Genomic DNA, 26,494 nt, shown 5'->3' on the forward strand with positions numbered 1-26,494 from the left:
ATGGGATCTACAAAGTTTACTCTCCCGCAGCTGTGAGTTATTGCTGGCCATCGTTACTCATGATCATGATTCAGATAAGCAGTTAGAAAAATGAATGAATGGATGGATGGAAATAAATGGGTTTGCCACAAACAGTCAAAAGCTGTGCGCTATTTGGAAAAAATAATGTTTGTTGCTGGTTTTTATTATTGGTTTTACAACTTTATCTTCTTGTGAAATAAGGTGTAAAATTTTGTAAAGTATGCTTTTTATATTTTTTACATTCACGTCAGCTGGGAATACAAAATTACCTTGTGCAGACAAAGCAGTTGTGTGTGGTTAATGTGTAATAGAAGTATAACCTTAGAAAGCTTTACCAACCTTATTTTAAGGCAAGGTCACCAAACTTATAGTTTATTAGATCAGGTAAGATTCTTATTATTTGCATGAATAAAAACCAAGCAACATTAAAATTACATTTATTTTCCCCCACATACTTTCCCTCCTAATTTGATATTGGCTTGATTTAGCTAGAAAAGTGCTAAAATGGTTACCACATGGCTTTTTTCTTGAAGGAATTTAGCTAAATGTTGCAGGTATGGGCGGCACTAAAATGACTAAATTCTTGCATATTCTACTTAATAGCAACTGCTGAATTCTGGTATGGGCTGATGTCTGCACGTATACACTCTGACATCACAGTCTAATGTAGTAATGAACTTCTCTCTTCAAATGCAGGTATCTTCTGTTGGTATTTAAGTGAAGCTGAACACCTGAAATGTCTAAGATTCTCTTGTGTGTTGCATATCAGTGCATCTACAGAGACATGCGCATATTAAATATTGATGGTTTCATGGATGCCAGTATTCTGGTCGATGACATTGTTGCGAAAAGAGTCCTTGAGTGCTTTGAGGGCTAATGGATCTTCGCTGCACTGATTGGTCGGGCTAAATATTGATCAGGAATCCACTATTGAAAGCACTCAGTAGTTTACATTAGGAGGGAAATGGCAGCTAATCAGGGAGATTCTGGTTTTGAATTTCCAGTTAACTTGTTCTCATTGGTGGAATCTGATAAACTGAGAAGTTTTCTCAAACAGATCCCAAATGATCGTTTAGGGAAAAGCAGCATTAGATGACTGTGATCTTACAAATGCCCCAACTAAAATGCAATGATAGCACAAATCAAACATTTAAAATAGCTTTAATTATTAGACACACTCGTATAATTTACATACTTCATAATATATATCTCCACATCAATGAACATAATCTATTAATTTTTGAACATTTTGACTTTACAAGGAAAAAAAGACAAACATTTTTTCTAGAAGGCATATTGCATAACAAAATAAAGCTTAACTGTATTGATTCAGCTGATCCGGTGAACTGCAGTCAGTCTCTCTGGCTTTTGTCTTTCAATCCTCTAAGTTTTGTTTAGCCTAAGTTAGGTTTTGGACCTGGGTCAGCACCCAGCATGCACCCAGTAGGGTTTGATTCGGTTCACTTCCATTTACTTTGAACACTCTGCGATGTGAACAAAACACACACAAACATGAGAATAAAATATAAAAGAACTTTAAAAGAAGGAAATGCTGTCAGCTATCTAGAGACCCATATCAGTCCCAGGATAAATTGTGCTTGGGTGTTGTGTATGCATAAGAGGAAGGAAGAAAACAGCAGGACTCTGGGAGTGGAAGCTTCCTTTTAGCTGCACGCTGTGCACTAGGCTCTCTGTTTATCCCCCGACTCTGCCTTCAGAGAGACACACCAGTCTGCCTTCTAATTTTTCAAAAAATGGGTACAAAATGGCAGCAAAAAGGGCTCTTGGGACCATTTAAGGTGGCTGAAAGAGAGGATAGCTGAGCTTTATACTGAGGTTAAAGTAGGAAGTGTCAAAAAAAGAAAGAAGAAATGAGTGATTTCCTCTGCAGCATTCCCCCCCAAAATGCAGAATTCTTATCATTTTTAAAGTAGTAGAAGAGCAACGAATGGGTGATACTGAATTTTATTTCTGCCTCTTGAGGACACTAATAGTTCTGCTCTCTGCTTTAAAAAATGGACTTTGGGGCTTTGATGTGGTTGTCACTGGGAAGCACAGATCACAATTTTAGACACAGTGAGATAGATCTGTGTTTTGCATTTTATGTGTTTAACATACATAGTGGGCTGTCAAAAATGATTAGATGTGTCACATATCATTCATTTGCCCGTGTTGTCTGTCACTGGTACTTGACAGACTGGAATAAAAATGAGTTCTAAAACAGAATCACTTAAAAAGTGTCATATTTTAAAAAATCTTTGACATTGTTACTAACTATATTTGATACTTTTTTTTTTAATGAACTGACCTTACATATAATGGTCAAATAATTTGGATGTCTGCTGTCTGCATTGATCACAGATTTCATCTCACCTGCTTTCATTTAGACTGTACTGCTATGCTGTTACTGGCACTGCAGTAAACATTGTTTTATGTAGCCACTAGAGCTGAAGCCTGCTTGGCCTCATTGTCATGGCAACCATGTTCGTGTGGGTATCCGTTCGTCTATGTAATCACACTGTTTGTCTTGCGCCCAGAATAGCCAGAGGAGGTATTCTGAAGCCAAATGCACCTGAAGCCAATGCAAACATGTCGCGCACCGGCCATCTGATAAATCTTGGACAGAGAGAGAGCAGAAGAGAAGGATTTACGATCTTCACCTTTATACCCTCTGAAAAATTCTAGAAAGAGAGAGGATATTTCTCTCATTCTAGACTAAAAGTATTTTTAAAAGATTTCCAGAACTTAGTAACACTTCCATTGTTGCTAATGCACACAGCAGTTATCATCTCACTTTAAAAAACAGTCAGACCACAAGCAGCTCCTCCTGGCACCTAAACTGTCAACACTCTCTGCCAAGGAGAGGTTTAAAACAGTGTCCATTTTCCAAATTTTCCAACTGTGCCCAGTGAAAACACATTAAACCATTAGGGGATATAGTATAACTTCAGAAAGACACAATATAGCTTCATATAATGTGTTTTACAGGCCCATTCCCTGAACTAAATGTAGTTTTTTTTCCATATGCCTCCGCTAATTTGGAAAGAAAACCACAAACTGGCGGAGCAGACATTTTTTTGGCATGCTGCATTGCTTTACAGCCAGCACATGTTAAAAAGGGAAATGGTTTCAAATGACTTCATGTCTATATTGTGGTTGGAAGATATACCATGGCTGAAGTAACTATCCTGAGATGGATAGATGCTCTGCTTGGCTTTAGGGATAAAAAAGCTGGGATTTTTAACATCTTCACAGTCACCCAAGAGTTCAAGGTTGAGCTTCATCTTACTTTTCCTCCCTAGTCTCCAGGACTAGCCTACAGTCACTGCGTCTGTGGTGCCGGCTGTATGGTGCAGTCTCCAGCGAGAAGGCATTGTGTGTGCATGATGTGTGTTGGCACTGACTGAACATTTCCATGAAACCAGTGTGGTGGTGGAAAGTAGGATGAAAAGAAAAGCAGGAGGAGAGAGGAAACACTTTGGTGGTTAAAACAAATGGAGCTGTTGAGTTTAACGTCTTAAGAACATGATTAAATTAGGATGGACCTAATTGACGCCAAGTCATCACATTCTCTTTTCTAATAGTACACTTGGGAGATTTTTGTATCCAGGATTTGAGCCAGATGGACTTTTTTTTATCACATATCATTTCATTAATGTAGAATCTGTCTGTCCTAAATTATGGCAATGAAAATAGAGCTTCTACCAGAAAGCAAACTTGTCCTATCTAGCTAAAGTGACAATGACTGACTGAGGGCAGCAGGTTACGTACAAAAGCTCAGGTCACAACTTGCACGTTTACTCTTTATTATTATCTTATGACTGTCAGTCATGAAATCTTGCCTTCAGCATCTACAGCCAACATTATCCAAGGCCTAAGTCACACAGGCCTACAGACCACTTGCTGACAACCAAGAAAAATGGGTGTTTTACGACTGATTGGAAATGGTTACTGGCAGTCATAGTCACATTTATTGCTAAATTTGCACTTACGCAGGCCTAGAGGCCGGCCAGTTCCTCGGGTCATCGAAAATATAAGGTCTATAGCCTGACTGTTTGACAAATGGTTGCACAAGGTTGCTTGATGTTGCTTTTAAATTGGTTGCAAAGAGACAAATACTGCTGGATTTAAAACCTTGCGATTGCTTTGGTCACACACAGACCGCCATGGTTACCTCTAATTTGCATGTGAAATGCCAACTTGTCTGCAATTACTTGCTGCTTGCTGAGCAGTACTGAAGAGTGCTACACACACAGTACTGTTCACCTTCAAAGTAAAAGTTGCACCAAATGTCACATGTTGGTTTCAGCGATAGGCAAAGCTTTTATTTTGAAGGTGAGCATTCTCAGTTTTCTGGCTCCATGGCACTTTTTAGGGTTTCCCTACCACTGGTAGTAACTAACTGCAGACCAGTCTATGTCTTCCATACAAACCATGGGCAACTGCAGGAGCCTGCTAACTACCAGAGGAATTGCAAGGAGCTGACCAGGCTTGAGGCCTGTGCAACTGAACCTTTATATAGCTTCCTATGTGCTTTTTTAAACCCCTCCTTAGTTGATATTTTTTTTCAAAATAGGTAAGTCATAGTGTTATGGTCAGTGCAGAATTTTTTTTTTATCCTGTTTATAAACTTAATTAACTTAATTATAGCTAGCAATAGTGAAATGAGAAGCTAACTCTGGTGGATCTGAGCCCCAAACTGCATATGTGGCATGTGAAAATAGAAACTGTGACCATTCAGACACAAAATGGCTGCGTGAATAGTCATCTGGGTGTTTCAAAGAAAAATGTAATGTTATGGTGTTATGGAACCAAGATGACTGAAATGTGCAGAAAGTATGAAAAATGCCCATTTGTTTTGGAACCAGTATCAAAGCTCATATTTTATCAACACTCATATTTAATAGTTTCAAACACTTCCAGGCACTGAAGGAAACTGGACAGATTATGTAATGTGTTCCCCTCCATTTACCACATGTGTTGCACCATCCCTGCACCATTAACATGAATAACTGCAGACTGGTGAGCGGTCTAGTTACATTGTGATGAGTAAGCTGAAAATATCTGCGATCCTTTGGGACTCATTTATTCTTATTCATACCTGGAAGGCCGGCTGTGTCTTTCTCTCGCACATGCACATAACAAAGAGCACAACAATTTGTCTTCAGTAGCGCTGTCATCTATTGAGATCAGACATTATTATTAAATTTCGGTTGCTGAGAAGAGGCTGCTTATGTAAGCCAGCAGACAGCCTTCAGGAAATATTGCTTTTCTTCACTGATTGTGTTCAGTCTTCCGCGTACTGCTCACAAATCAACCAATAAAGATGTCAGCACAGGGCAAGCAATATCCACCCAGCCAGCATAACACATTTACCAGTCGATACTGAAGAGCACACAGACTTTTGGTCTAGCCATTTGTACACGCAAGCAAAGCCCACGGAGAGGGAAAACTAATAAAAGATTATCATCACAACAGTGCAGTCATCTCAGGGAACAAACAGGCATATGTAGTTAAGGTTTACACCAATCAGGCACAACATTTGCTTTAAAGAAAACTAATACAGGTTAGCGTAATTGTCAAAACAGAAGAAAGATTTTCATCCAAAGTCAAGATTTGCCTATAACCAGTCACGACTAGTAACCAGTGCACAGAGTAGCTGTACTACAACTCAGTGACTATACAATCGTGCACATGTTTGGTAACGTACTGAAGGGATTAGCTTCACAAAGACACAAATGCTATCACTGGCACTTTTTTTGTTTTTTAATGTGTTAAAGTCTCAGTGCTTCGTCTTCTACTGCAAGTTTGACATATTTTCTAGTGCTGATCAGGAAAGTGTTTCGGGATAAACAGTTGGGGAGAAAATCATACCTATTTTCAATGTTTTTGTTGAAACAATAAGGTGGTCATTAACCACTGGAAGACCAGTGATATATTATCCATAAACAAGGATCAATATAACACACTTTATTTGGGATTTCAATGAGAGGTTTATTTTACACAATTACTACTCAACACGTTCTCACTCCCAAAGCGTAACATTTTACACTAGGTGACAAATCGTCAGTATATTACACTTTTGGCCACCAAACACGTTCCTGTATTACGAGTTCGGAAAACATGAGAACCATCTGGAATGACTCTACATATGTATGTTTACTTTGCTTAAGCTGCATTGGAAAACACTATCTAACATGATTAAGGTGGTGGTTAAGGTTAGGGATAAGGTTAGGACGCTGGAACGTGTTACCGTGGGAGCGTCATTCTATTCGATTTCTTACACAATCTGGCGAGTAGCTTAGGAATGCGGAAGGTCACCTTTCGCATCCCATGGAACGCCTCGGGACGTGACAAATCGTCAGTATATTACGCATCAGGAGTGAGAACGGACTCTACTACTATCTTAAATGCAGTACACTGGGGTTCATAAAAGCTGTTGTTTGTGGAGTGCAGTAGTATTCCCAACCTCAGGGTCAGGACCCTTCAAATGGGCCCTGAGGTAAATTTGAAGAGCTCAGAAGAAACAAAAGAGTTAAATACTCAAAGCTTTTGGTTATTTCTCGTCACACATTTGCTTTTGATTTGTGAAATTTACACAATATGGGCAAAAGTACCGGCCCACCCACACATTACACCACTGGGAGCAGCTCAGCCATTGAAATGATGCCATGAAGCTCCTGTCACACAGATGTTGTGCTGATGTTAATATTACAGGAGGTTTGAAACTCTGCAGCTGCTGAGTCAGACGAGCGTTGGTGACTTTTATACCAGGTGCATGTTTAGCACTTGGTAACTCTATGCGGTGTACCACTTGAGGCTGTGTTGCTGTGGTTCCTAAACACTTTCATGTTGCAACAGTGGTACAGTGGTATCCTGTTACAGTACCACGCTTGAATTCCTTAGAACAACTCATTCTTTCACAAATGTTTGTAAAGGAAGACTGCATGGTTAGGTGCTTGATGTTATAGAGTTGGAGCAATGAGACTGGAAACACCTGAAGGATTAAGAGACTCTGTGGTCCGATACTTTTGTCTCTATATTGCATTAAATCTTTTGCTCTAATACCTCTACAAACTAGTCCAGGAGTACATTTTTTATTGTCTTGTACAGCTACATTTACCTTATTACCCAGAAACTATCACCATAGCTGAATAATTTTTCATTTGAAGAGGATCAAAGATAAAAAGTTGGGAATTACTTTCATACAGAATCCACAAAATGTTCAGTTGAATGTACAAAGTAACTAATAACAACTAGTTATCTTTTTTGTAAAGGTTCAAAGTGAATATATTGGTGGCAATAGTGTTTCTAGATTATTTTTAAAAAGTCAAAGTCGAGGCAAAATTTTAATTTTGACTTTCCGATAAAGTTTGTGTCAAACCATCTGAAGTCATGTTTCAGCTCTCTGGCAGATCGTCTCACTGTGCTTTATTTTTCAGGAAAAGAAAATAACGTAAAAGAAAAGAAACTGAAATAATATCAGGGATTGTTAAAAAGACCCTGAGAAAAATCTGTGACACAGGATTTTAAAGTTGATTTTGTGAGGCACCCCTGTTTGGCTATATATGGTCCAAAATCCCTTAATACTGACATCAATGTTTTACAAGAAGTTAGTGCAGTTACAGGAGGGAACAAAAGAAGAAACAGGTAATTGTCTCTCATACCCAGTGTCTTTCACCGGGGAAAGCCCCATTATGTGCCTTTCACAACAGCAGTGCACTCTTCTTTTAATCTTCAGTGATCTGGTTTTTGATGTTGCAGAGGGAGTGTTCAATAGTGGCTTTAGTCCCTCTCTGTGATTATCCTTACAAAAACGTCACATCTTCTTGCGACTGCACCCAGTGCCAGTGGGCATCGTACTCCAGATGCATTTTGCCATTCATTTTGCACGTGTCCAAGTCAATCTTTCCATTTTTGTAAGGTTTAACCTTGGGGCTCTGGCTGGTTGCCAGTTTCTCACTGAGGCAGGTGCGGGTCGGGCTGCCTCTTCGTGTGGTTGATTTCTCCAGGACACCATTAGCCTTAATGCCTTGCGTCGGAGTACTGACCTTGAAAACGGGGCTTCCCTTATCCGTCTCTGCAGTCTTGGTCCAGATGGGAGCACCTTGCTTGAGGCCCTCAGACTTGGCTTGTGGAGAGCTGACTGGAGCTGCTGGCTTCCCACTTTCAGTTCCTCCAGTTCCCTTCCCAATGGCAACACTGGTAACCCCATTCCCGGGTCCACCTTTCACTTCTGGAATATTTCCAACCCCAGTACCATTCTCACTTCCCACAGCACTAGACGCAGACTTCAGCCCTAACACGGGCCCTGACACCGCTGCAGTGACTGTGGCCACGGAGCCTCCCGCCATGCGGCCCCCAGCAGTAGCCTCCGAAACCAGAGGTGTGGTGGAGCAGATGACGGATTCGGAGCTGGAAGGGCAGTACTCATCCATGTCGTCTGCCAGCGTGTCCAGGTAGCTGCCAATGGAGATGTTGTCTAACTTGTCATTGGGGTCCTGCAAGCTGCTCCAGGAGCCTCTCCAAGAGGTGTCAGGTCCCTCCCCCAGGCTGTACTGGCTGCTGGTGAGGCTGCTGCAGCGGCTGGTCAGCGTGCTGCGCTCCTCAAACAGCCATTTCACTGCTTCGATGCCCTCGTGCACCGCCAGCAGCTGTTGCAGGATCTTAACGTCCACCGAGCGCAAGTGAGCCTGCGGATACAAAAAAGGAGATATTCTAAATTTACCAGAATGATGCATGCTTACTTTCACAGTGGTCATGTTTTGATAGTGTGCAATGTGCAACAAAAGAGAAAACTAAACAGATGTTGAACCTAGGAGGCCGCACATATTTATGTAAAGCTGTCAGCTTTGGCTCTAGGGACAAGTGCAAACACCGTTATAATGCTATTAAACTATTCCAGATTACCCTAATTGGAAGAAACTAATAACAGAAACTGCCTGGAGTCCACAATACTAAAAATGGGAAACAAATAAAGTAAAGGTGGAGGGGAAACAAGGTTACAGATGGATGTTACAAGGGAATGTGACTGAAGCTGAGTTTGTAGGAGAAGCTAGTGAGAGATGGAAATTTGATACAATGGAAAGTAAGACGCATTAGTAAAGAAAGTCGAGAAAAAGCTTGACTTTTTTTCCTTTTCAGCTGACTTTTAAATGTTATAAATGGTGCAAAGGATTCAAAAGTTAATCTACGACTTCTGTCATAAATAAATAAAGCAATAATTGCTTCAGCGGGCCTCTACCAGCCACGGGTATCTTCAAATACAATATGTGTGTGGGAGGATAAGAAAGCTAAATGGTGACTAAGAAGGAGAAAGATGGCTGCAGTCATGGAAAATTCTTCCCCAGAATACATTTGCAGAAGTTCTGCAGCAAAGTGCAGAGCCCAGAGGTGATATATGGCAACAACATTCAAAGCTCTGACCACTGAGATCACCTTGGCTTTGTGCTACTCTCTCTGAAAGCTTAAGCCTTTGATTTCAAAGTATTCTTCAGTATCTGCCTTATGCATCACTTTCTGCTGGTCTATTACTGTGCCCTGGGAGGCTGGCTGTATCCCTTTTTGGGAATCATGTTGTAAAATTTATGGTAATATGAACATATTTGTGTATTTCATCTCAGATAATTTTGGGTCAGACAGAGAAAATATACAATTCTAGTTTTACAGTCTTTTTATATTTTATTTTACTACATCGCACTGTGAAAAGTGAAAGTCCTGCAAGTGCAACATTATGTATGTCCCAGCGCTAACACAGCACTGGCATAATAAGGTGTTGGGTAAGTTTAACACCCCAAAAAACTCTGAGAGTTAACTTTGTTAGCAGAGGCCACTAAGACCTCTCTGACCTTTTGGAGTTTAAGTGTAACTGTTTAATTGATTCTTATAAATCAATAAAACAGTCTGATGGAATGAACTGATTGATCCAACCTACTAAGTTATTCATGTTTATCAGTTCTGATGAAAACACTGGCAGAAGAATTAAGAAAGCCGTTCTATGGGTGTGTTTAAAAGCCTGACGTTCTTCCATCCAGATGGAAAATGGTGCACGTGAGCATGAATTAATATGTCTCATACATCGTTTCTATGCATAGGTAGTGGCTGACCTTTGGATAAGCCATTCACTATTTAACTAACCCAACCCCCGACCGTGGCTCAGGGGGTTGGGAAGCGCACCTGTAACCGGAAGGTCGCCGGTTCGATCCCCGGCCTTTCTGTCCTGGTCGTTGTGTCCTTGGGCAAGACACTTTACCCTACCGCCTACTGGTGTTGGCCAGAGGGGCCGATGGCGCGATATGGCAGCCTCGCCTCTGTCAGTCTGCCCCAGGGCAGCTGTGGCTACAACCGTAGCTTGCCTCCACCAGTGTATGAATGTGAGCGTGAATGAATAATGGCATTGTAAAGCGCTTTGGGTGCCTTGAAAAGCGCTATATAAATCCAATCTGTTATTATTATTATTATTATTATTAAGACCACACCACAGACTGCTTGGTAAAAAAAAAAAGAAAGAAAGAAAGAAAGAAAAAGCTATGGCAAATTCAATCCACTGATGTTGAGTGGTTTTCCTCCATCTTCCTCAGTATCAAACCTCACTGTGGTGAATCAAACTGTGCTGCAGGAAGCTGATCGACATCAGTGGTTTCTAAACTGGGTATTAAGAAAAGATCATTTTTGCCCCGTCTTTTTCCTCTAAGACTGCTGAGTACGTTGACCTCTTGAATCTTTCAAAAATCTTGAAATTCACAGTGGTAGCACAGTGTGGTTTGACTCAGCTGCAGGAGGGAGAGGTAGGGCAGGATGGTTCAGGGAGCAGAGCCAGGGTGGGTTGATTGGCACAGCTGTCACGCACTGGCTCATCAGTCTCCCTTTCTTATGCAGTTACATGCTCGAACCTTGGGCTGCACCACAGGCCAACCACAGAGCCCGGCTCTGTACATCATGATTAACAAAACTTAACCAACAATTGTCAAACTCATCAATGGGAAGCAGCAGTTTTAATCACTGCATGGTCAAAGGTGGTTGGTGCCCATCACCTAAAGAATACTAACTTTCCCTTTGAGCTTACCACGTTTGCTCAAAAACCTTTTACTTAGTCTGTGCCGTGAAAGATTTAAATGGCTCACGTGACTTGTAGAACATAACCACAGCATGACTAAACCATAACCAGACCTTACTCAGAGTGTAATTTTAACTGTGGAGAAAACACACAAGATTGAGCTTATGGGAACCAGCTTTTTTGTTGATTATCACAAGTAAACACAGGCAACACACTTCAGAAGGAAAAAAAAAGTGAATATGAGATGAAATAGAAGGGTTTCATTTTATTTTCTTTACTGGAGGAGAATTGAGCTGTGTGGTCAATGTTCTGGTAAATGCTGAAGCCAAAGTCAGTGGTTATGCTAAATTACACAGGCAGACACTGCTCTAATACACACACATACACACATATATTTATATATGTATATAAATATATACAGCTTTTTGTTCATGAATATGTGGGTCTGAACCCACTGGCATCCTGGCACACACAAGTTTTGGGGTGGGGCTCAGGTTTGAGGTTTTTGGCTGGCAGAGACTGAGTGCTTAATGAGGGTGGCAATAAAAGTAGCTCCGTGCCTGTCAGCGCTGAGGTGGCACAGTGCTAATGAAGCTATGAGCTCCACCAGTCTGTGAACACTGCTGCAGAACTACACTGACTTTAACTGCTGCTGTCGCAACAGGTCTTTTTTTTTCTGCGATATTAATTTGGGTAACTTAGGTGGTTGATTAGAGATTATATTTTTATACTGTACATCAACCAAATTGTCCAATGCATGAAATTAAAACAGGTTATACACCAGAGATGCATTTGAGTATGTGATTTTACACAAGCAGAGGGACCATCTGTGGGTGGCCTTGTTGCCACACCTTAGCTTTTTGGGGGGATAATAATTCTTCTGTAAGGCTGCTGTCTCTGAAATACAACTAGATATATGGCATTTGCTCTTAACACAATATCTCACAAAGTGTTAGTGGAAAATCTTTAATAAAAATGTAACACTGAGGTCTCAAAATAGATTAGTTGCCTACAAATCAACATATTAAAATATGCAAACGTTTTTTTGTAATGAATATAAAATGTTGACAGCCACATGTTCCAGCTTTTTGCTAAAAGTGAAATCCATCATGTTTGTGTGAGCTGTTTCCTGCTTTGTTTGCTCTGCTGCTCTTCAGGAGGGATTTGTTTCAATCCCCATTATATTCATTACTTTGAGATTGATTTGAAGCATTTAATTACACAACAAAGTCAAGCATGCACATCAAAGAAAGGATGAAAAAAGTCAAAGTGGGACCAACAAAGTTTAATGTGAATGGGACTAAAGAGCCTTAAGGATTTAATATCATTAATCATCTTTTTTGCATTTCCTGAAACATTGGTACACCGCCAAACACACTCCTGCTTCCTTACTCAGCATGAGGCCACACACCAGCTGGCAGACCCACAGGATTCTGGAAAGCTAATTTTCCTGCCTTTTATATTATCAAATAAGACGAGTACCTGCACTCTGCAAACAAATCAAACTTGTTGTTTCATATTAAAAGATTTCTGCTGCAGAAGAAAGACTTCATTTGGTTTAGAATGCCTGCTAAAATCTTTGTAATATTTATCTGCCTCAGGAAATATTTATAGATAATTCACTGTGTAATGAAAGCACAAAAAAGTACTGCTTTATAACGTGTCAAAATATACATCATAATAATAATGATAGGATGATGATCATTAGGTATCTTTATCTTTAGCTCTCTACATTAAACAGTGAAATAAACAACTTGAAGATGTGATTCTGGTATCTGATCAGTGAATTAACTGAAAAAAACACAACACAGACAAACCAACAGTACTTGTGGTCTTTAAATGTGCAAATACTGTAGCTGGAGCACATGGTGGCCACAGTGGGAACTTGAGGAAAATCTTTTAGCTCTAAGAACATCAACAGAAGAAGACGACTGATGGCAACACTTGAGTGATCTCATCTGAGGGAATTTAACTGCTGAAGGGTTTCCTTCCCTAACTTTGCTTTGATCCCTTTCAGAGTCAGCAGAACAAGTGGAGAACCACAATGTGCCAGACGGCCCCGAAATGCTTTCAGCGTTCTGCACCTTACAACAAGAACACGCTCTAATTGTTGGACAATTTACTACTCTAGATATTCACCTGGGGTTTGACTTTGTATTTTTCCTTCAACACTTTTATGGACACCGTTTTCTGTCAAGCTGTGGGGATGAGAGTGTTGAGCACAGGTAGGGATTAATACGCAGGTACAGACTTCTTCCTGCTCTATTTCAGACATGATGATTGAGTTGATATTTCATGTTATGTTGATTTTGTTTGTGCACATATGTATGTATGTGAGTAAATGAATGTATATGTGTATTTATTCATTTGTTTGCTTTACATGTCCGAAATTAAAGTTTATCATCATCATCCTGTAGATTGTGTTAACATATACAGGGTATGATCCATGACGCACACCGTCCCATGTGGCTTCCTATCATCTCACAGCAACCTAACAGACTGCTGAATTACTGCCAGCTGGGATACCAGCAACATAAACACAGTCACTGCTCTCTCTCTCTCTCTCTCTCTCTCTCTCTCTCTCGTGTCCCCTGGTGCCCGTGTCTGCTGTTTCGCCTTCACAATCTAACTCGGGCCCTCAGACATGCTGCGTCCTTGCAGAGACCCTCTAGTCTCCATTAGGCAGCAGAAGGTCAGCCCTGGCCCTCCATAACTCACCAGCTGCTCCATCTGTCTGCATTCACGTCTGAATGCCATTATTTCTGCTCCTTTTCTTCTTTCTTACTACACGACAGAATGCTGAATGGCAACATGCAGGATTTCACCATACAGCACAAGTCGAGCCAAGTGAAGATCACTGTATTATGAAATAGCAATGTAAACTGCAAAGAAATGCTGAATTTTGGCTAAATTTGGAACATAAAATGCAAGTCAATGGACAAAAAGAGCTGCAGAGGCTCATTCTTCAGTGCTCATGTAGTCCCTTCTCTGTTTGCCCATCTAGCTTGCAAACATTAGTGTCTAAACCTGCTGTCATATAATAAGAAATGAAGCCTGGACAGAGGACCTGCCAGGCTCACTGATATCATGGCTACAAGCAACAAAATGAGATGGAGAGAAAACAGGAAACAAAATTGTGGTGGAGGAATAAAAGAGCTGCAGGTCACTCAGGAGTAATTGAATTTAACAAAACCCTGTACTGACTGTGACATCTGTGATAGTATAGCCAGTAACCAGTCAGAGAAAGAAGCCTGAGATTAAACAGACTGGATTTTGATTCCCTACAGCTCAGCTCTGCACTGAGAGCTGACTTTGCACTGACATTCATCTGCCCAGAGGTGCAAGACAGAGAGAGGCTGACATGGGAAAGCTAAAGTGAATAAAAAAGGAGGAGTTAGCAAAAAGTAAGGACATACCTCAAGCAACAGCATAACATTTGCCCTTTGCTATCTTAAAATACAGATGCTGATCATTAATAAAATGCACAAAGCAGCTTATATATAAAAGGCCCTTCAGTGTGTGTCTCTGTGTGTGTGTGTGTGTGTGTGTGTGTGTGTGTGTGTGTGTGTGTGTGTAAGGCTTAGTGCCAGTCTTCTCTGGCTTTAAAGGAGTGTCTCTATCCAGTAAATCTGTTTAGATCAGTGAAGTGGAGAGTGGAGATTGCTGGAGACGAATGCGAAAGACAGATGCTTTCAAACTGCTCCTGCAGAGATGAACAACAGCACTAAAATCATTCATAGCAACATTTATCTGCCTTCAGCTCTTTCCCCACCAAATCAAGTCATGAGCCGAGCCGGCGACAAACGTGTTCTGAAGTCACCCGTTACTGCAAACACATGAACACATTTGTCTGGAAGCAGTTACATAACACATTACTCTGCTAGAGTCAGTAATCACACCACAGCTACAGTATAATAAATCATCTAGAGCAGCTGCATCAAATATTTGATGAATTCTTTGTTCGTTTATTTGTAGTATTACTGCTTTCTTGAATAACTGCCAACTCAGCTTCACTTGTGTGATGACTTGTATTATTTTCAGATTTCTTAATTGTTAAACTCTATTACTTTTAGGTTTTGAACTAGCTGGGTATAATTTGGGCAACTTTGGATAATGTAAAGAAACGTGTCCAAATCTTTCGCTTTCCTGAATAGTGATCCTACGTCACTATTCGGTGACTCAAAGTTGGCTGTCTTAAGAGTCTCTGATGATCCATGTCTATCATCCAAGTAATAGGAAATAGGATGTTAATAACCATAATAATTTTAAAGGCTAATCTTAAAGACTCTTAAAGAGTTTTTATTTATATTTTGTACTTTAAGCCAGTCGAATCAGTGTGTTATTCTGGAAGTTTACTTGAGAGTTATGCAACATGTTTGTTTGAATCAAAGACGTACCACATTAGAAATGCAACATGACTTCCTGTTTTTCCTGCTATTTAACAAGAGTAACACTTCAATATTAGTGGTAACATACACACACACACACACACACACACACACACAGACAAATATGCACAGTGTTGATCTTACACAGGCAGATGCTGCAGCCCACCAATGCCACACAGTGTGGTTATGGATACAAAGTAACAGATGAATGAGGAACAGAAGGGTCCACACAAACATACACACACTTTAAGAGTGGAAAAGAAGCAGTTTATAGCCGACTCATTAACATCTCGCCTGTTCGTTTGGGTCCTGGGAGCTTATCAGCATGACAGAAAATGTTAGGGAAGAAAACAACACGGTGACTTTGTTAGGCTGTGTGCACGAGAGGTCTTCCATTTAGTATCTCACTGCAGCCTCTCTGCACACACATTAGTACTGCACATCTTACTAAGCAGATTTCCGATGATGCTCCCATCTCTTCTTCTGCACTCTCATTACACAGCACCACTCACACAGATGAAATAACCACACACACACACACACACACACACACACACACACACACATACAGTATATATATATACTGGAGCAGCCCGGAGCTGTACTGAAAGTTTCACTCCCTTACAGTTAGAAAAGCGTTCTTCATCACTATCACTTCTCTCTCTGGCCTCCTGCTTCTGCAAAAAAAACTTGATAAATGACTAAAACTACTAACAGTCCAGCCTGCTTCTATAGTCTTAGCAGATTTACAGAAAGTCTGGATGCTTTGTGAATACAAATGTGGGATAAACATGCAATTAGGTTAGGTACTATACAAGTTACAACAGCAGCTGAGCTTTCTTCCTGTACACACTAACCCTCTAACCCAGTGGTTCCCAAACTTTTTTTGCTAGGCCCCCCTTTGTTTTACAAGAAAAATGTTGCGCCCCCCCCCGCGCACGCACGCACGCACGCGCACAAACACATCCTTCAAGCACACACACATATATTTTTTTTTCAAACTCCATTGTCGTTTATTTCACACCTCAAACATTTAGTAAACAATTTAGCAAATACAAGTAAACTGCAATAAATTACAGGTGGTAATAAAATACACTACTAACTCTTTTACGCTACGTCCACACCTTCACGGGTATTTTTGAAAACGCAGCTGTTTCTATGCGTTTGGGCTTTTCGTCCACACGTAAACGGCGTTTCGAATCACCGAAAACGGAGATTTTTTAAAACTCCTTTTTTGCGTTTATATGTGGACAGGATTACAGAGTTAATCACACAATGTCAAAGGTATGTGCCTTTTTTCACGTCACGCTGTGCGCCACATTATTGTTTATATGAGATGAATTGCAGAATGGCACATAGAGACAAAATACTGTTACTGTTAATCTGACTATCTGCAGGTTTTACAGGCTTACATATACACACGCAGTTAGAAAGGCAGAGGCGTCACGGTGTGATTATTTTATGTGTAGTTGTTTTTTTTCCTCCTGTGTAATAATATTCAACATTGCTATCAATACATTTCTCAAAAAATGTCTCTCTGTGCAAAATAGGCTTAAAAACATAAACAGCTGTGGGATACTGTTTGTCCGTGATTTAAACCGGGGGAACAAATTGTGGCAGGATCAGCCTGATATTATTTGTATCCCACTGTAACTTTACTGTATAAAGAGCTAACATCTCCAAAATGTCAGGAGGAGTTAGTCATTACAACAAGTGTTTGTGAACTTAAAATCAAGAATGTGGGATACTGTTTGTCCCTGATTTGGAGAGCCCAGCACGTGCTCCCGACGCAGGGAAAACCAATTCTGCAGGGGAGACCTACCTCGGCACTTGTTCAGGTGAAGCCAAAGGGAAGACATGCTTCACCATATTTTCTAGTCTTTGTCTTAGAATGAAGTTGGTTTGAAAACATATTCAGCGATGCTTCATCTCCTGCTTTGCATTTGCGTGGGCGCCCCATCAAAAACCTGTCCATTATGCTTGCAGTGTCCAAGCATCCCCCCCCCTTTCATCCCGCCCCCCCTGCAATGGCTCTGCGCCCCCCCTAGGGGGCGGGCCCCACACTTTGGGAAGCTCTGCTCTAACCCACTAACACTCATTCTTTCATTTATATTCCGATTTATATCTAAATATTGCCATTTTTACAATACATATATGGATTATGAGAAGAAAAAATGAAAAAAAAAAACACACTAAAACTCAGACTTTTTGCTTTTTTGAGCTAATACATCCATTATGATGCACCTTTCTGGTCACAAAATTACAGACAGGCCAGCTGCAACTACAGAATCCATGTGATGTTCACATTAAACCTTCCGTGTATGCGTATTTCCGTTGACATAGTGGTCAACATATCCAGAGATCAGATATGACTCAGATGTAGGACCACATATGCACTTGGCCCAGATGTGATGTGAAAAAGTGTTTTTTTAAGACTTCTGTGGGAAAAAAATGAAAAAACAATCTGAGTCATTCACACACCACTTTCAAAAAAAAAAAAGGTTTTGTGATCCATCATCCAATGGATTCACGTGAGCCGCTACACCAGTTAGTTCTCAGACCACACCTGTCACCAAAAGCCCTGAACTGATACAACAACCTAAGAGCGAGTGTTTTATTACTCACCAGCTATTTAAGCTAACCTAAGATATCCACACACACGGGCTCAAGAAATACGAGCCTAATTCAAACTCAAAGACATGTGGAAGAAAATACTAAAGAAATGTGACGATGACAGCCGATCATGTTTCTTTCTGAGAACTTTGTTTACAGCAAACAAGCGTACTTAAGACACATGCTGCCACCATCATGAGTCCGGGAGTGAAATCAGCTTCTATTTCTACCATGTGACCAAACTGCTAATGTGTTTTTGGATGTTTGAATATAACCAATGTGTTTTGGACCGACTCTTTCAGAAAACAGCTTGTTCGGTTTGGAAGTTCGGTTGTGGCCACGCACACGCTCTTGTGTCACAACCACAGACGGGGAGACAGGGTGCATGCCTGCATCTGCCGCAGGAATGTATGACATACATGAACATGGTTGGGGGGGGACTGTAGAGTGGTTCATTATTGCTACAGACCTCCACAGTTTGACACAAGGTGGGGTTCATGTAAACAAGAAGACAGAGAAGTACTTGTTTGACGGAAGCTCTTCTGTAGAAGAAATAATCAGTTCTGAAGAAACACAGAGCGACCTGCGGTGGATAAACAAGGGATGGAATCATTTAATAAGTGAAACTGAAAAACAGTCTTGTTCAGAGGTATGATATGAGTATGTATCACACCAAAACTAAGCCCAGTGGACTGAATATAGAAATGTATGCAATATGTTTAAAACTACTTTCTATAAATGGTGCAAGCACAGCTAGACAATAGGAAGAGAGTGGCCTGACCACGGTCCTGTGTACATTTTCGCCTCCACTTATTTCCAAACAAAGTGCAGCTGCTGGCAGAGTGAAGAGCAGCTTGAATTATTGAATGAGTGGATACGAGGGGCCTTCACATTTTATTACTCAAGTTCAGTCAAAGTTAAATTACATCTGTTGCATTTAGTCACAATCAAATTCATCATTAATCATTCATCTTAATAATCGAATAGATTCCTGATTTTCTTCTTATACTACTTAGTATTATACTACTTAATAATAATAGCAATGTTCATATTAAAATGTAGTTTGTACACCACTTAGGGGTGGCTGTAGCTCAGGAGGTAGAGCAGGTCACCTGCTGATTGGAAGGTTGGTGGTTCGATCCCTGGCTCCTCCAGTCTGCATGTCAAGTATCTTTGGGCAAAATGCTAACCCCAAGTTGCTCGCCAATGCATCCATTGGAGTGTGAATGTAGTTAGAAAAAGCACTAAGCTTAAAGAAAGTGATTGGGTGAATGTGGCGTGTTGTATAGTGCTTTAAGTACTCTGGTAGAGTAGAAAAGCGCTATATAAGAATCAATCCACAAATACTTTTTGACTCTTCATTTTTGTCTCAATCGTACAGCGACAGCAAAGTCAATGTCACATCTTTAATTTTACCTCCTATGGCGATCCGATCCTAATTGAAAACATTACCAAAGAATATGAGAAATGTACAGAAAGACACAGCAAGTGTTGCACTGGGTGTAAATGTAAAATGTAATTATGCTGGATTCAAAATACATAATACTTCACTGACCTAACTGGCTAATTTTGACATGTTGATAACATAGTAATTATGTTATCTAAGACATCAAAGAGAGATCAATGCTAACATTTGGCTTTCAAAAAGCTGAAACATCCATTGGCAAGTATAATTCTTAAAGCAGGCGTATGTAACGTTTGCTACTCAGTGATAACAGCAGCGCTTGTGGCTTCAACTGGTAATAAAAGGCCTCTGGACTTTGGAGTCTCTTAAGCTCCAGTACTGAAGGGTAGTGAAACAAATCATAGCAGCTGCTCGCGCAACAAACTATTCAATTCAGTTTCATTTATATAGTGTCAAATCAAAACTTCAAGGCACTTTATATCGTGAGGTAAAGACCCCACAATAATTCTCAGAAAACCCTAACAATCAGATGATCCTCTAAATGAAAGCAGTTGGAGACAGTGGGAAGGAAAAACTCCCCTTTAAAAGGAAGAAACATCCAGCAGAACCAGGCTCAGGGAGGGGCACCCATGTCCCATGAAACCCAAAATCATCATCTTGATACTGAATTTGTTGGTTTACTCTTCATCCACCTAACTTTAGGAAAATTTTAGCCACAAACAGCCATGACAGAAAAGTTGGCATCTGTTGCAAGTTATTAGAATAAAGTAATCCTGTTCTAGCTTTGTGTCTAACCAGCAGCTAAACCACTTGATTTTGTGTCATGTAGACATAATGTGCTGAGCTCTGCCCTGAGTGTCTCCTTAGAAATGTACTTTCCTGGAAAACTGTATACATTCTCCCAAACTACATACAGCCAGACAACGCTTTTGAGGGTTGGAGTGGGAACAAATGAGACGCTACTGGTGCTGTTACGAGTCAGTGAACTCAGAAATCATGCTGAGGCTGTTATTATTCCCAACATTAAGGTAAAACACTTACTTATTATAGCTTTAAATGTGTGAGCCCACACAATAATTAAGGAATATCCAAAAAGCTGAGGTTAGTGAGCTTACCAGAGGCCTAACAATTAGCAGGACCCCTAAAAGCATCCTTAAATCTCACTGTCCTAAAGTACCATTCATCACCAGAGCCACGGGATAAGAGAATTTTTTGGCATTTAGCACCTTCTGAAATAAAGATTTTCTGGTCATTTTAAAGAATGCTGACATTTCGCAGGGAGTCCCACTGTGGGCTCTGAGCGCACCGTGGGAGCAGGAAGGACGATTTGGAGTATAAAACACAGTCATTTATTTATTCTCTGCTGTCAAGTGGAGCGTTACACTGCACTTTATTATGTTAGACTAGTGATCATGTGAACGTGACGTAGCTTAGGTTCATCTGGTCAAAATTATACTGTTATACTACTTTATGGATTGTTAATTATACATTCAGTTATTTAAATATAAAGAATTCAACAGAAAACAAGAACTGAATAAAGAGAAGTAAGGAAATTTTAAAAATGGCATCCTAGTCAGATAACACGTTCAGTGCCTCTGTGTCCGGGGTCTCAGGAGTTGTGTAGGCTACTTTAATTTCAGATACACCCCAGCAATGACAGCGCGATCTGCTGATAAATGTTTAAATACTCGAAACAACGCTGTCTGCCGGAGCCGAGCCGGGCTCAGCATTCATCATCATAATGACAGCTCTGTACCTGGCTGACTTTCATGAATGACACATCCTGGAAAACAAGAGTCTGCCACGCATCCTGCGGGCACATATATGAGAACTGTGGATTCTTACCATCTCCATCTTCAGTTTTCTTATCTTTTCATCCAAACTCTTCATCCCGGTCTCTTTACCGGTGTCGTGCGCGAGGGCCAGCTTGGCATCTGCCCGGAGAGAGGACGACTCTTCCCGCATCCACCTGAGCAAACCCTCGGGGGTCTTCCGGCCGATTTTCGCCTCTATGTCTTTGAGGTCTGGGATGCTCTCACTGACAGTACCCTCGTCCATCGCCATGAGTGTTTTTACACCGATAAGATCCGCAGGACAAATATTACGTCCTTCGGGTTTCCCGGAGATTGTTCCCTGTCAAGCTGCGAGAGTCACTTCCTATAGGCTTGTATGGCATCCTATGCGACTGCTGCTGAGTTGGACTGCGCCAGGGAAGGAAAACTGTTTGACAGTATCAACACAGCAGTATGAGCTTATTCCAGCAATATGATACAGAGAGAAATCCTCGATTTGTGGGCTATTTTAACTCTGTCATCATGTTGTGTTAAATTAATTGAAGCCTCTGTATCTAAACTGCTGATGGTCATCAAGTGAAAGCGGAGAAAAAAATCCAATTTGTTGCTTTCTCCTCCTTGATTGGTTCCTTTACAGCTGTAAATGCAGTCTGCTCTCCGGAGTCCCGAGTCCTGAGCTGCAGCTCGGTGAGGCTGGTGTTTGGGATCTGTACGCTGAGCCACACTGCGCAGATTCCACCTGCATGATGACAGCGATCAGGAACCGCAGAGTGGGAGAGGAGACCCGATATCGTCAAGTCACCAGTGATAACCCTCGGTAGCTTCCGGGAAAACTTTCAAAATACAATCTGTGTGAAAGCTCTGTACCGGAGAAGAAGATGAACTACCAAAATAAAACAACAAGCACAAAGTAAAACAAAAACAAGTCATTTTATCCTCCTTTCTGCACAAAGACTTCTGTAGGTTTTAAAAGAAGAAGATGAGCTTGTTAATTTTGATACTCCAATCAAGTTATATCATCAACCAGTTATATGTGTGAACATCATGGAACAGAAACATATGTGACATAATCTAAACAGAGTCTATGAAGGGTGACCTTGGGGTGAAGATGTGATGTCTGTATCCATCTGTCTGTTGTCCACATTTATGCAGGCAAAAGGACAAAGGGACAAGATGAAGCTCTTATTTTTGCTTTTGCCTTTTTGTGAAAAACTTGATAGCTTTTCCTCCATGGAAAAATTAAGTGGGCATTAATAAACTATTAAAAAGAACTAATCTAAACATCTGAAATGCCCTAAAAAGACAAAAGCAGTGGGCCACCGACACATTAAACCCAGGGAGCTGCTCAGCAATGGAAACGCATGGCATGAAGCTCCCAGTGCTTAATTTTGTTTGGAACTCAGCAGTAATGAGTCAGCAGAGGTTTAGCAACTTTTACAACTATGAGCGTTGTCGACTCTGCTCCCTTGCTCTACGTGGTCTGCCACTTTATGGTTAAGTTGCTGTGGTTTCTAAAGCTCTCCACGTTGTAATAATACCACTCAGAGTTGATCATGGAATATCTAGGAGGGAAGAAATTTCACAAATGAACTTGTTGTAATGGCAGCATCCCGTTACAACACCACACTGGAATTCAGTGAGCTCTTTAGAGCGACCCATTCTCTCACAAACGCTTGTAAAGACAGACTGCACAGCTTTCATAAAGCTAAAAACACCTGAATTCAAAGATTAAAAGGTGTTTGTCCATTGTGCACTAAAAAGAAAAGCAAGGCTCTTCTTTGAACGCAGCACTTTTAGTACCTCAGTTAAAATCAGCACAGTGTATTCAGGTGATCGTGTGACCAAGTATGGAGGGCCCCAAGTGCCAAAATGAATTCAAAATATAATTAATGATGCATTAATTAATTAAAATGGGAACTAATTGCATAATTTTTAAAATGTTTTCATATAAATTAATTAAATCAAATATATTTGTTCAAATGTTTAATAATGTATTTTATAATTTATTTTAGAATTCGTGGACCTCCCTAACTTAGAAGCTTTTAACATGAGTCACTGCCCCAGAGAAGGAGGATGAATGAAGAGTCTAATCAGTGTAATGAAACACAACAGATGTCTGTGGCAAAGGCCAGATTAATTTACTCTTAATATACTAAACACACACTTACTCACACCCTATCACCCGTCTCTATATGGCAACTTTCTCCTGGCCCACATAAACTCATTGCAGGCAGACTTTTCCTTAATGGGCCTGGACCACCTCATGTGGAACCGGAGCTTAGGTTAAAGCTTGTGGTTAAAAGACCAGTGGGTGAATGTTTTGGAACAAAGGAGATTAAATGTTGCTGTCAAGAACAATTCAATAAGATCCACAGAGGGCACAAGTTTTCCACCGAGTTTTTTTTCCCCTTATGGTTTTGGATGTATAACTGGATTTTTGTTTTCCAGACACAAACTAATAAAGATACATATCAAAAGAAATGTAAGAAAGAAAGGAATGATTATAGTCATCCTTTTCAGTAATATTTTTCTGCTATAATTTACTGAAAATGCTGCATTCTTATTACAAATGTCTGTCACAACCAGAGACACCACAAAGACACATTCAGTGGCGTAATCTGCAGTCAGGAAGGGCCTCTGGAGAGCTGAAGAGATGCTTTTCACTGTGAACACTCACTCGGGGTGCCAGGATGAAGCTGACTGTGAATGGAAATACAGTTGTAGTGGACAGCAATGAAGTGAGATGCAAAGGCAGGGTTTTCCAAATATTAGCAGATAGTGATTGTGCAAGTCTGTCTCAGATGGACAAAATGGAAGACTCTACTTAGGAAAGGTAGAGGGGGCTAAATTTGTAGCAAATAAAAATGGGTTAATAGCTGGATTAAGGCTGTCTCATTCTTTCTGAAATGGCATGAAGATTAAGCTTGGATCTAACACTAAGTCTACTTTTCATTATTTAAGCTACGTTGATTGTAACAATGCCCAGAGCCGGTATTTTGCACTGATTGTAATGGTTTAACAAAGGCTGAGGAGAGAGCAGCTTGGAGAGATCTTTGGTTTAAAGTCACTTTCCTGAGTATTCAGTCTCACATCTCACGAGAGGCTCCAAGCATCCTAACTCGACTGCAGAAATGAATTTAAAGACCCTTAATGAGAGGCTCCTGCTTGGTTTCTCTTCTCCCCATTCATCTGCATTTAATCAGGAATGGTTGCACACAACACTGCACCTGTAAACACAAATGTATAGGTGCAGCTTTCACAAAAAATGTTATATTCGAATGAATGTTGCTTTGTGCAAAAATGTGATGCTGTTTGTCAGGCTGAGTGTTGGTTTTGCATATGTCAGTCATAATACACTGTCTGTGCGTGAGGTTAAGATTGACATCAAAACAATTAAGGAGGTTAACAGGGTGTTAGTCTACAAGCAAAACATGTTGCATTTGAGACATCAATTATAATCTCACTTTAGGTGGGAGTAAACAACAAAAGCCAGACGGATGTTCTCGGGGGGTCAGGTCACTATTATAAACCTCTTTGTGTTTGTTAAATGAGAATTCAAAATTTATCACTATAATGTGATCATTTACGACAGAAATGCCTTTAAATTGCGGTTCTTTAGGGCGTACAGTCATACAAACAGGCATCTGTAATCATTATGTTGCCATGCTATCACCCTGGTATCCATGATGACCGCCATGGCAACGGTTGCTGAGAGCAGAAAATTCAGATTTCTGCACACCCACGTGGTACGAATGGAAAAAAGGGCTGCCCACTGAGGCAGATCTACAGTACCAAATGCACATTATACAACACTTTCTGATAGGTCGTTCAGAGGCAGCAGCACTGTACAAACCTGACTGAGGCCTTTGCATGTGGGTTTGAATGTTCTTTCTTTATTTGCGTGGGTTCGCCTCAAGCGCTCAAGTTTCCAGTCAAGCTAAAATCTGCATGTTTATGACTGCGGATAGTTTGCTCGCTGACCTTTGTGTAAACGCTCCCTCTTTGTTTTTCAAAAGTGCTGCAATTCAGAACCACAGAAAATGATTTTAATGTTTGCTTATTTCACAGTCTAACACTGGCCACTACAAGGAGTGGTGAAATACCCTTACAACACCAGACATGTACTGTACATTTTCCACAAATGTGACCCCTGATCCCGAGGGAAACCTGCAAAACCGAATTTGGTAAAGCTGTCATATCAAACTTCACTCAGTTTATGATAAAAAATACTCATAAACTCATAAAGTTTATTTAACTTTAGCTCTTCCTAAGTGTCTTAAATTTTTATTGTTCCTGTTAAATATTGATTTGTTACTACTGGAATTTACTTTCACAAAAAACAGACATCCAACAAAACAGAGTACAAAGGGTTAAACAAACAGTATAGATCACAAAGACTACAAAAAGGGAGGCACAACAGGAATATAACACAACAAAGAGCATAGACTAGTTATACACTGAGGGTTGACTGGGAATGAGAAACAGGATAACAAAGAGACATGGTGAAAGTAATCAAGACAACTGCAAAGAAGGAAGTAAAATTGACACAAGGTATGAAAAAAAACTCTAGCTAGAACTCGTGTAGTATAATAAAAGCGAGCCTCCGTATTATAAAATACTAGTGGTCGCCCCATGATTGGAAGATTGGGGGGTTCGAATCCACCGAACAGCTACCCTGAGGTACCCCTGAGCAAGGTACCATACCTAAGCACTGCTCCCCGGTGCTCCTGCTTAGTGGCTGCCCACTGCTTCACTGAGTGAATGGGTCAAATGTAGAGAGAGTAATTTCCCCACGGGGATCAATAAAGTATACATTATTATTAATCCTGAAACTATGACACTCGTTCCTGTGCTGTTTCAAGCTTGGATCTTTTCCTTTAGCTACGTTATCTGATAAGACTTTTTCCTCTGATAAAAGTGATGTTGCACTCAGTGTCAGTAAAGTCCTGTAACTCCGAACACAGCATGCTCCTTTTGTTGCACCATCAGGCTGGTTTATCACAAAGCAAGTTTACCCTCTAGTGGAAGAGTTTGGTGTTGTATGCAGGAGCACGCAGTAACAGAAAGTGCTCACCACATCTTTATCTGATTTTCAAAGACAGAATGATAAGGTGAGGATTTACAGTGATTCACTGGTTTTGTTGGACTGCTGAAGGTATTTGCATATCTCCAATACACACACTTTTTTTTTGTTTTTTTTTAATAACTGACCATTTTT

The 26,494-nt window shown here is 40.5% G+C and overlaps 1 protein-coding gene across 1 annotated transcript; it reads right to left on the bottom strand.

Moving 5' to 3' along the window:
- Positions 1–1,165: 1,165 nt before the first annotated feature.
- On the bottom strand, positions 1,166–22,082 carry lurap1 (leucine rich adaptor protein 1). The gene is made up of 2 exons (XM_003455737.5): positions 21,329–22,082; positions 1,166–8,714 (listed from the first exon to the last, which is right to left on the bottom strand). The coding sequence occupies exons 1-2, from the start codon at positions 21,545–21,547 to the stop codon at positions 7,830–7,832; spliced, it is 1,104 nt and encodes a 367-aa protein (XP_003455785.1). The 5' UTR covers positions 21,548–22,082; the 3' UTR covers positions 1,166–7,829.
- Positions 22,083–26,494: the final 4,412 nt, after the last annotated feature.

This window comes from Oreochromis niloticus, linkage group LG17 (assembly GCF_001858045.2).
Source record: "Oreochromis niloticus isolate F11D_XX linkage group LG17, O_niloticus_UMD_NMBU, whole genome shotgun sequence".
In the NCBI taxonomy this organism is placed as follows: Eukaryota; Metazoa; Chordata; class Actinopteri; order Cichliformes; family Cichlidae; genus Oreochromis; species Oreochromis niloticus.

Bases quoted from the DNA above. Each gene is read 5' to 3' on its own strand.
- lurap1 (XM_003455737.5), bottom strand. From the start codon at position 21,547: ATGGCGATGGACGAGGGTACTGTCAGTGAGAGCATCCCAGACCTCAAA. The intron at 8,715-21,328 runs GTAAGAATCCAC...TTGTATCCGCAG, and splicing joins GAAAACTGAAGATGGAGATG to GCTCACTTGCGCTCGGTGGA.